Source organism: Zingiber officinale, chromosome 7A (assembly GCF_018446385.1).
Source record: "Zingiber officinale cultivar Zhangliang chromosome 7A, Zo_v1.1, whole genome shotgun sequence".
In the NCBI taxonomy this organism is placed as follows: domain Eukaryota; kingdom Viridiplantae; phylum Streptophyta; class Magnoliopsida; order Zingiberales; family Zingiberaceae; genus Zingiber; species Zingiber officinale.
Genome location: NC_055998.1, coordinates 104,881,283 through 104,892,864, shown reverse-complemented (window position 1 = coordinate 104,892,864; position 11,582 = coordinate 104,881,283). Strand labels below are relative to the sequence as shown.

At 36.7% G+C, this 11,582-nt stretch overlaps 1 protein-coding gene and 1 pseudogene across 1 annotated transcript; one reads left to right on the top strand and one right to left on the bottom strand.

Moving 5' to 3' along the window:
• Positions 1-571: 571 nt before the first annotated feature.
• Positions 572-3,906, bottom strand: LOC122001940 (10 kDa chaperonin, mitochondrial-like). The gene is made up of 3 exons (XM_042556934.1): positions 3,704-3,906; positions 1,887-2,026; positions 572-823 (listed from the first exon to the last, which is right to left on the bottom strand). Exons 1-3 carry the CDS (start codon positions 3,806-3,808, stop codon positions 775-777), a joined length of 294 nt encoding a protein of 97 aa, XP_042412868.1. The 5' UTR covers positions 3,809-3,906; the 3' UTR covers positions 572-774.
• A 5,426-nt stretch (positions 3,907-9,332) lies between these two features.
• LOC121999587 lies at positions 9,333-10,332 on the top strand (annotated as a pseudogene).
• Positions 10,333-11,582: the final 1,250 nt, after the last annotated feature.

Genomic DNA, 11,582 nt, shown 5'->3' with positions numbered 1-11,582 from the left:
CAATAACCTTGCAATAACAAGTCATGTCAGTAGATGAGGGGCCCCCAATGGTGCTCATATTGATCATTGTTGAATTATTCTAATAAATAATTTAGAAGTTTTATATAAAGACAAACCTTATAAGTTTCAAATGGAAAAGATCTTAATTGGATATTTATATATATAAAAAGATTTTTAAAATTTTTGACAAAAAAACATATAAAGAATAAAAAACTAAGAAAATTAAAATGCAGGCACACCAAACACACCAATGGTCCTGATGCATTAATACAAACTCTTGTTATCCATTGCATAATGGTGTTTCAACCCTAAATTGTTTAAGCCGATCAAACCTCACAATCCTAAATTTTCCAATTGAATCAGTTAGAAGACTGATTCAACCGAATTCCCTTAATTGATCTGATCCGACTAAATTAAGCTCAGCCCCTTATCAATCAATTCAATAGCTAACCCTGCCCTGTTTTGATTTGAAAAGACAACAGTAAGAGTAAGTTTCAAAACAAGTCCTTCGCAACAAGTTCCAAGGTCCTTTACCAACTGGGCCAATTGCCCCCTTCCCATATCTTTGTAATTTGAATTTATGAATAGTGATCACTTATAGAGATACGTAGCGAACCATGTCTAAATTTATCAAAACAATAATTGTTCCACCACTTGGGTTTGATCTTAATAGCAAACGGGAAGGATTACAAGAGTTCTTCTCTTAATAGCGTATCCTCATCAATGCTAACTGGAGACAACCTGAGAGAGAACTGAGAAAAACCTGCTAAATATTCAATCATGAAGAGTACCGAGTATGTCATCTTCTCTGATCAAATGGTACCTGCAAAACACAAACAAAACAGCAAGTGAATTTATATTTTCATCAGCTGTAGAAGATGCATAACAAACACAATCACACCACAAATATCCTTGGGAGAATTTAAAAAAAATAATAATAAGCAACCCGGTGCACGAATCTCCCGTCATACAGGGTCCCGGAGAATGATCCATTGTACACAACCTTATCCTGCTTTTTGCAAGAGACACTTTCCATGACTTGAACTCATAACCTTTTGATCATATGACAACAATTTTACCATTGCACCAAGGCTCCCCTTCACATGATTGCCTTTAAAGCTCCTCTTCACTTTATCCTTGGGAGGATAAATTATTGGGAATAGGTTTTAAAACTTCACATGATTACCATAAAACACCTCTAACCCACCATTTTGGATCACCCAAATTGAGTGAAAACTAAATCATTGTTCTTTGGATTGGGTGGTCTCCAAATGCACGATGAGGTTAAGCCGGACGAGACAAACAGTTTGAATAAGACAATCAAGCCCAGAAATGCGGGCAATTCCAACAAGGCAAGAAAGAGGGATGCTTCAAACGTGGATCTCAGAACGATAGTTTCAATGAGCCAAGAAGACATAAAGTAAATGAGCTAATCAAGCCAATCAATTCAGACAAATGAGCTGACCAAGCCAAGAGATCCAAGCAGATGAAAATGCAAACATCTCAATAAAACCAAGCAATCCAAACGAGCAAGAGTGGGATGGATTGAGCATGCTTGACGAGTTGAGGACAAGAAGGGTAAGTTGACAACAAGCAGAAGGATAAATTAAACAATATTGTCCATTTATTTATGCATCTACCCATGATAATTCATCCTAGTATTTCTTCATCCCTTCGAGTTAATTGACCCTAAAACTCCCCAAAAAAATGTTAATCATTTTTCGCTCTCAAACAGTATGCCCCTAATACAAAAATCTAACTTAGATAATGAGACAATTTCTAAAGAAAATAGAACTGACAACAATAACCTACAGAGTTTTTCTAACTTTTATTTTAGAATTTAATTGAGCTTAAAGGTGACAGTCATAAAAGGTAAGTTAACATACTCTTTTTCACCGAGTTTAACTTCCATCCCACCATATTCCGGCAGCAGAACCGTATCTCCTTCCTTTACAGTGACAGGGATTAATTTCCCATCACGATCCCGAGTCCCAGGACCAACTGCTACAACTTTTCCAGAGTTCAGCTGAAAAAAAAGGGTGCAAGTCAAGCAAATGGATTGGAATAAACTTTGTTAGTTTGTGAAGAGGATGTTGCACTAGTGAAACAGTTGTTTTATTAGCAATTCTTTGAATGGATGAAACCTATAAACTTTGCAGGAGAATGATACCTCAAATATTACACACAAATTTTAATGCACAGAGATAATGCCAAATTAAAACATTTGACCCGGCAATATAACAATCTCTGAATTAGATATCATTGAACATAAACCTAAGATGCCTATGTAACCACTGTGCCTTACACCCCCCTCATTTTGTCACCAGGCTTAGTTGTATAGAGATTCAATTTGTGCTATCCTTAATTAACATTAGCATTGAAACCTCAATATTAAACTAAAATATTCTTAACTAACTTTTGCATTGCAACCTCAATATTAAACTAACACTGACATAAGGATTTAACTGTCTTATCGATCAACCATCAATTTTCAGAATGTTTGCCTGCCAATAATAGAATATGACACTCATACTTCAAATAAATCATAAATATCAAAAATCATTTGAAATTAGTATGATCATATGTTACTACACAATCCTTTACATTCCAATGTAGGATGACTCATGCTTAGAAGGGACACAAACTTTAGAAAAAACAATTTGGTATATAACAGACTCAACTAAATGAGTTATAATACAATGTGTCATTAATGAGTCTAACAAAAAATGAATTCCTAGCATTTCTGCACACCAAGTAATGTATCAAACAATTTGGTATCACTGGTGTAAAAATACCTAACTTCACTATTTAAAAATTTCAATATTAAGGCTATTTGACTTGTTTAGTCAATTAATCAAGAGGCATCATCAAATTATATTTAAAGATATCAATATAAATATTAAAAACCTATTCATTCAAATAATGGAAAGTCTCCATCAGATGTTAAGAACGTTACAAGTGTAAATAGTTAGCCTGTGTAGTAACCTCATTTGGTCATGCCTTATCAAGGGTTCAGCATGGATTTGTGCGTGGCAAATACAAAGAACAGTTCCACATTAAATTAATAGTACTAAAAAAACATCTAGATGGATAAATGTTACAGAAATACCAATTTCTTAGCGTTCATAATAATGGATGTAAAGGTCTAATAAGAGACGATGGCCCTGTTTCCAGCCAAAGGCACTTCTTATCGTTCCTTCCCATATTGGTCGTAGTAAACTCCTAACCTATATGACTTTTCTACTTTAAACTACTAGATAAAGATGTGTCATTGTCTCGTTGGTGATCCAACTTCTTAAACCGCACCGAGAAACATGAAAAAAAGAGAGACAAATTGTACAAACAGAAGAAGCATCAAAATATGGACTGTGGACAAGTTGATCAACCAGAGGCAAACCCCTGTAATATACATCAAGACACTGAAATTCAACACTATCCTTCTCAGGAACAACAGTTGAAGGCTTTCATCCTTCATCAACCAATTTAGTTATGGCGAAAAATAACACACAAATAAAGTAGTGCTCAAATATAATCCAGCAAAACAAAACCTAGCTGAAAAATGTATCTCTGTTTGAAGATTTCAGTGGGCTGTTCATTGGGCACAAAACAGAAGTGATACGCATCAATCGTCTAATCGCCAAGCAAGACATCAATTAAGGCATCCATGTAAAAGAAGCACAGATCATGGATAAACTACACTGACCTTGCTCGTCTTCTCTGGGAGGAGGATTCCGGCGCTGGTCTTAGAGGGAGGGACGATCTTCTCGACGAGAACGCGGTTAAGGGACGGAATCAGACGCCTCGCCATTGATGGACACGATAGCAGCGACAACAAATGACGTCCGGAGACCCTCCTCTTTGGCACTCTTTAGCGGCTGCTCGGGGGCTAGAAATCACGAACACGCGAGGGCTTAAGAAGCGCCAGGGTATATTGATTGAGATGACCAATATACCCCTCATTGTTGTAAAATTTCTGCAATTGGTTTCCATATGAGAGGAGGCAAAAGTGGAATTGGATCGGCGAAGCATCGCAGTTTGGTTTCGCCGTCTAGGGTTTTGCTGCCGCGCAGAACATTCGAGAGTGTGGTAGAACCGTGATGGCGAATTTCCTAAATCGAACCTCTGAGTTTGAAATTGTTCAGAAATGCCCCTTCTTTTGAAATTTCTAGTGCAAACATGAAAAGGTACTCTTTATTTTTGGAAACATCAATATCGCCTTACTTTGATTTTTTTTTAAATAAAAAACATCTTACCTACAATTACCTAATTATCCTCCACTATATTATTCTTGATATTATCTTTCACTTATATTTCCCATTCTTACACAGTTATATTAGTTACAAAACTATTATTATTAATGAATGTTAGATATATTTTGAGAGGTTATAATTTTTAACTCGTATTGAATCACGATCACGAGATGTATAATATATCAAATCAAAATTTATTTAGAGAGATATATATTTATTATTGGATATCCATAATAACCTAGTCTTAGGTCAAAAATATTATTTAAAGATTTTTCAGACTCTGAAATATTTTAGTCCTCTTTATTAAGGTTATTTTCTATGATGTAGCACATATAGAATCGTAACTATTACAACTATAAATTATAACTGTTATAATAGCAATTATGAAATGCTATAATATGTGTACTAGCTATAGTTTCATATATACTATAGCACATTTGACCGATTCAAGATTTAGGCGAAAGATATAGGGGGATAATAATGAGAACAATGTAAAATGTCAAATAGTATACTAAAGGACAGTTATATCATTTTACAAGATGATAGGACACCCTTTTAATAAAAATCAAAGTGGAATGTAGCTGCCTCCTAGGTGGGATAACATAACCCAAGGCAATGAAGCCCTTGAGAATCGATCCATGCCTAATCCTGCTTATGGAGACTTTGGTGGACCAATAGTACTCAAATATCTGTAATGTTTCATAATAAGTATTTCCCTTGAAGTCCTAAACATTTACAAGATCCTGCCCATAAATGTTGACGAATAAATCACTGGTGAGTTAACTTTATTGTCAACTTAATAATCAACCGTTGAATGACAATGAGAATGATGATGCAGTTCTAGGAGTCTAGATGAAGGCAAATAAGAGGAAAAGAGTTAGAATGATGGCCGGGGGTTCCTCAACGCAACTACCTCTACGCTTAAGTGGGAGAACGAAGAAAAAGATGAATATTAGGGTTTTGATGTACGCAGTGTTGGTGCAAAAAGTACCAGACGATCGAACTTGTATTTTGATAATGGCAAAAAAGGTTCAAAGTTAAGCTATCTTGTGATCTAACAAGTGTGATTGAATTTATAGGAAAATCCTAAGTGATCTTAGGTAAAGGAAAGTCTTAGTTGAGACTAGGTAGGTGGAAAGTCCGAGTTGCGGTTAGACAACAAACTCTTGGTCCGGAGAACTAGGCGAAGTCTTGGAGGGTCGAAGACTTTGGACAAAATCCTAAAGTCGAGGACTCTAGGTGAAAATCCCGGGGGTTGGGAACACCAGGTGGAAGACTGGACGAGTCGTGGATAGGACGTTTAGCTTGAAGTCATGAAGTTTCGAACGCTGAGCAAAAGTTCAAACGGTCTGGAGGACCATTCTAGCAAAAGGTAATATCTCTTAAGAGGAGTAGGTGAGAATGCATTCATCGAAGAGGGAACAATAGGCGTTAGTCCGACCTAGAGTTTAAGCGAAACTCAAAGTTAAGATTGGACAGTCCGAAGGCTATCAAATCTTGTCATTCTTTATATATTATTTGTTTGGACTAACTCTTTTTTGTTGGAAAGAGAAGTGCGAAAAAAGGAGAGCTCGGGCGCCCGAAGATGGTCAACCGAGTAACAATAGAGATCCAACAGTCCCTATTGAGTGAGTCAGGCTATATTAGGCCAAAAAAGTGTAAGTTCTCCAATATAGTTTTGATATGATCAACCGAGTTAAGTTAGACCCTTTATATTTGATGTCTTATGTCTGAATGTGTAGGGACTTAGGAATACAAGAAGTCGAGTGGAAGATGCATCGAGTGAAAGGATGACACGACAAGGGAGTCGACAGGCTTGGTACATCTGAGGGACAAAGAGCTACAGAAGAGTACACTGATGGAGTGAAAAGGGTGTACGTGACACATCCGAGGGATAAGAAGTCAGGAGGAAGGCTACTAGAGGAGAAAGACGGAGTTAGGTTCGGGTTAGCTCAACTTTGGACGGCTGGAGCATCACCCAATTGAGTGAAGAATGGTTAATGATGAGATTGACCATTCAGATGAACAGTGCTTAAGGCAACTCATATGGGACTGGAGGCACCTCGGATGCCCAATAGAACAACTGCAGCAAAAAAGACCCGAGACGCCTCCAATGAATAGTAGTTGAGGCGTCTCAGATCAACTAGAGGTGCCTCCAATGGCGTAAAGTCATTGCAAAGTGGATAAAATTCTATCCACATGGAGGTGTCCTGGTTGACATTGGAGATGCCTCCAATGCCACGTCATCAACGGTCACTTGTGATCAGAACACTATAAATATCACCGTAGAGCTAGGAGTTCAAACATACACTCAATATTTATTTTTTGTAATCAAGTTTTGAGCTTCCAACTGTTGTAAGGAGTTTCTCTGCCTTTGACCTTTGTTGAAGAAGAAGTTTCTTTTAGTGCTTTCCATTGTCTTGAATTAACAACCACCTAGGTTGTAACCAAGTAAATCTTCTGAGCCCCTTCTTTATTTTTATGTTATTTTTTCTCTAATTAATTAGTGTATCCTTGCTAAGATAGAAGCAAGAGAGGTTCTAATTGTATTTGTAGGCTAGTCACACCCCCTTCTAATCAGTCCACCTGATCCAATAAGTAGTATCAGAGTCCAACCACTTTAGAAGGACTAATCATCAACTGAAGCAACAAGAAGATGACCAAATCAAGCATTCATCCACCGAAGTTTGAGGGAGACTTTATGCTTTGGAAGTGTTGTATGGAGGTATTTTTCAAAATATATTTTGATAGATTGTTAACAATTAAATATGATTTTGAAGCACCTAGGGATAAGAACAAAGAAGAAAAGGAAGAGTATCAGTGGAATAAAAGCAGCAGACTGACTTTATAGCCAATGACAAAGCAAAGTTCTATCTGCTGAGTATATTACTACCCCAAGAAGTCAATCGGATTGACACCTATGACTCTACCAAAGAACTCTGGGAGTAGTTCCTAGAGCTTTATGAAGGAATATCGAAAGCCAAGCTCGCAAGATAGGACATTCTTTGAAATCAACTAATGAACCTCTAAATGGAAAAGGGAGAGAAGATGACTTAACTACATGCAAAGATCAAAGAGCTAATCACTGGATTAGCCAACCTTAGAGAAACAATTTCAAAACGGGATTCTCTCTGATATGCATTCAATGTTTTTCCAAGAATCCAAAAGTGGACATTAATAGTAGATTCCTACTACATCTCAAAAGACTTAGAGGTAAGTACTTTAGAATAGTTTTTTTTTATCTTTGAATTATATGAGTCTAGATGTCTAGGCTCATGAAATAAAGAGAAGTTAAGTCAGAATTTAGTACTAAAAGCCAAGAAAATTGAATAGGATTTGGAGTCATCCCTCAATGAAAACGAAGAAGCATGCATGGTAAGAAAGTTCAATAAATTCTTTAAAACTAACAACTTTGATAAGAGACAGACAATATAACTACTTCGAAAGAAGAGAATGGTAAGGCGCTAAAACTGTAATGAAGAAAGTCATATCAAGGATAACTGACCCAAATTGAAGAACAAAGAAAAGGAGAAAGGGATAAGAAGGTCCAAACAAAAGAACCTATAAGCAATATGGAGTGAATCATCATCAGAAAAGTCCGAGATGGAACAATACGCCAAGCTAACACTAATGGCTAGCCACCAAGAAGAAGACGTCGAAACCACTTTGGAAGAGAGCAATGATGAAGGGAGAACCTCAACCTACGAATCTAACATAGTAAGTGAGGTACAATTCTTACCCTCCGACCAAATGTATGATGTTGTTAAAATATTATGTAGAACTTTATCTAAAATTAGAATCAAATATATAAATGAAACGAAAAAAATATGCATGCTTACTAGAAGAGTTGAAAAAACAAAAAAGAAGAATTTAATAAAGGTTTAACTGAAAATGCAAAATTGAAAAATAAAATAGAAATATTAGAGAAGGATCACTATGCTCAAATTTCTTACAAGCTCTAAAAGGAAGCTTTAGATATTATGAAGGACTTAACTAGAATATTAAAAATCAAAAGAGCCAAATTAAAAAAAAGTGCCAAAAAATGATATTCTTGAAAAATATCTGATCAATCTAATAGGTAAAATTTATTTTATATTCTAAAATTTATTTTGACCTATTAGATTGTTTCTTTTGGGTTTAATTGCTAAAAATTTTAATTTGTCTGGATTTTTAGAAAAATTAATTTTTCATAAATCTTTCTATTTATTTTTTTATAAATGAAAATGGTATATATTAACATAAATTTTTTTTGAACAACAACGGTGGAACAACAACGGTTTTAAGTAAAAACCGATGTCTTTAAGTATTTTACACCGATTTTTCCAAAAATCGGTGTCTATAAGCATAGATTTTCGCTCATAAACATCGATTTTTAAGCCGATGTCAATGAGCGCCTTTTTTTCGTTAATATACACCGATTTTAACAGCAGTTTTTAAAACCCGGTGTCTATGATAAAATAAAATAATATAATTTTCCCACCAATACTTAGCCGAAATTTGCAACACTGCACTCTTCCCTCTAAACCTAAACCTATATCGCGTCGTCCATCGTATATCGTCGCCTCATCTCCCTCTTCCCCTTCCTAGATCAACGTCCCTTCCTCTCCCGATCAAGATCAACATAGGACATCCTTGCTTCTCCATCCAACCACACCACATCTCCTCCAACTCCTCCCTTTGGGTGAGAAGAGGCTACCTGTGTGGCTTGGAGTCGTCGTCGGGTCGCTAGAAGTCACCCTCCTCCACTCTTTCTCGATCCCATATCTGGTAACCTTGATTCCTCATCTCCTTCTTCTGATTTAATCCCTCCTTGTCTATCCTCGTGTGGCCAGGACTGATCGGAGCTCCTTGCTCGCTGATTTTGCTGCTCGCGGTAGGATTCAACGCTGCCTCCAGGTGTGTTATCAACTAATCGGTCGACATGGTGAGGGGGAAGACACAGATGAGGAGGATAGAGAACCTGGCCAGCCGGCAGGTGACCTTTTCCAAGCACCGGAGAGGCCTTCTGAAGAAGGCCTTTGAGCTCTCTGTGCTAGATTAAAAAGGGGTGTTGTGTCCTGGGAACCCTAAGATACTCCCGCTATGGGTTTAGGGTTACTGCACTTCGATGGTCGCGTCGTCGACGACGATGGACGTCCCCTGCTGGAATCCGACGACGGTGAGGAGCTGATGCATGTTGAGCCTGGCATCACCATCGCCCTCGGTTCCCGACCCATGGAGTCGCCTGGAACTCTCTACGTCACCTCAAGGTATCAGTGCCACACTCACTCAGTTTCTTGCTTCTTGTCTTTTCTCAGATGTGAGTGGATCCTGCACGAGGTGATTTGGCTGATCGACGCCGACAAAGGGAAAGGGTATGCGGTGGATTTCTTGTCGTTGTCCCTCCACGCTGTGTCAAGGGACCTGGAGACCTACCCCTTTCCTTGCATCTATACTCAGGTATTTGATCTATGACTGAGTTTGGGGTGGTTCTACCTAAACTTCTATTGAATCCAAAGGATCAAAATTACAAAACGTAACTTTTTTTTTCTTTTCTGTTTATCTTGAACATTAGAAAGCTTTCTGTGTTTTTTTGGAGAATTCATTGTGGTGCTCGATAATGCGCTATTTTCCCTCACTGATTGGTAAACTTGAACTTTTGTTGCCTCTGACTTGAATTTTCTAAGCATGAATTAAGGGGCTACCGGTAAGCTGTTTCTTGGATAGCTACATGTTGGTGCTTGAGGTTGCCTATTTGAGTTGGTGATTACTAGCTGAGAATGGTCCTTTATAGTAATAATGTCCTGAAGGATTTGAATTATTCGAGGGGCAAATTTGAGTTACACCATTAAGGATAGTCAGATTGGCTGATGGCTCCTGTGCTGTTTTTTTGCTTTATTGCTTATGTACTGTTTGTTGGATTCTTCATCAGATCGAGATAGGCGACGAAGATGAAGAGTCTGAAAGCTCAGATTCAGAAAGTAATGATGATTTGGAATTGTCAAAAGTCACTTAAATGAGACTTCTTCCTTCAGATGCTGGAAAGTGTATCCTTGCTATCATGCATGCCTCATATTGTTTTCATTTGTGGCAAGTTCATTGATTGATGCATTTTCATGTATAAAGTAGGCGTTGTTGAATCTTTTGTGGTCAACTTTCTATTTAATGCTATTATGAGTGTGTTTGTCAAAGTAGGAAAGAATCTGATACAGTTGGCATTACTTCATCATGGATTTTAATTATGGCATAATAATACAATTATGAATGTCATCTTATCTTATTGTTCTGATTATCCTGCAAGTTCATTGCATCGATCTTTAACTCATTGATTGCATATTTTGGGATTGTGATTGTCTTCTTATCAAGTCTCATCTTTCACTAAGAGAAAAATCTCTATGCTTTTTATATGGTTGTTAAGTTCAGACCATCCTTGCATGTTGCTTTTTTTTTCTTTTCTTGATACTGAAAAAACCTTAGAATTTGGGTTTGGTCAATTCTTTCTTTCATATTCTGTATCTTGGTAATATAAAAATATTACATACTGGGTAATCATATGTTGTACAATGTTGATCTACAATGCTAGTAGCAGTTATGTTTGTGAATCATGTTGTTAGTGTGTAGAGTGTACAAAGCAGTGATTTAGCTCTCTTCCGATTGATTTGTAACATCATGGTAATTAGTATATTCGATCCTTAAAACATTTTACTGTGTTCAAGACCAAAGGAGACAGTAAATTTTTGTACTTGTTAATGTTAATTTGAAGAAAATATTAATAGTAAGGCATTTGGAAATTATGAATGGAAAAACGTTAGAATCGTTTATAATGCATTTTTAGAAAATGAGAATATCATATACAATAAAACATTGGTATCATATACAATTAAACATTGGTCCTTGCGTATTCCCAGGATATGTTAATGCTGTAGACAACATTCCATAGCTTTCTACTTATATTTCCTTCTAACAACTCAAAAAAACCTTTTAACAGATTCTGTTGATTCAATTGTTCATGTTCCTTGAACAATGCTTGATATATATTTATTTATCAAGTGATGAAGAACTTTTTACTAGTCTGTTTCACTTTTTTTTTTTGTTTCCCAAGCAAAAGGTATGTTATTATTATTATTAAAGTCATAAACCATGTTCTTTCTGTCTGTTGTTCTTCATCAAGCAGGATGGACTGCAAACACATTTATGAGAAGGAACCAGTAATCCACTACATAAGCACAAAGAAACCACATCCTCGATGCCCAGTTGCAGGTAAGTGCCCTATCTATTGCAGTTGATCTTTCGTTGTTGATCTTTTTGCTCATTACAACTACATCCTATCAGGTTGCCTAAAAATTCTCCAAG

Coding starts and splice junctions, on each gene's coding strand:
- LOC122001940 (XM_042556934.1), bottom strand. CDS start 3,808: ATGGCGAGGCGTCTGATTCCGTCCCTTAACCGCGTTCTCGTCGAGAAG. Junction 2,027..3,703: donor TCCCAGAGAAGACGAGCAAG/GTCAGTGTAGTT, acceptor CTTTTTTTTCAG/CTGAACTCTGGAAAAGTTGT. Junction 824..1,886: donor GTTAAACTCGGTGAAAAAGA/GTATGTTAACTT, acceptor TGTGTTTTGCAG/GTACCATTTGATCAGAGAAG.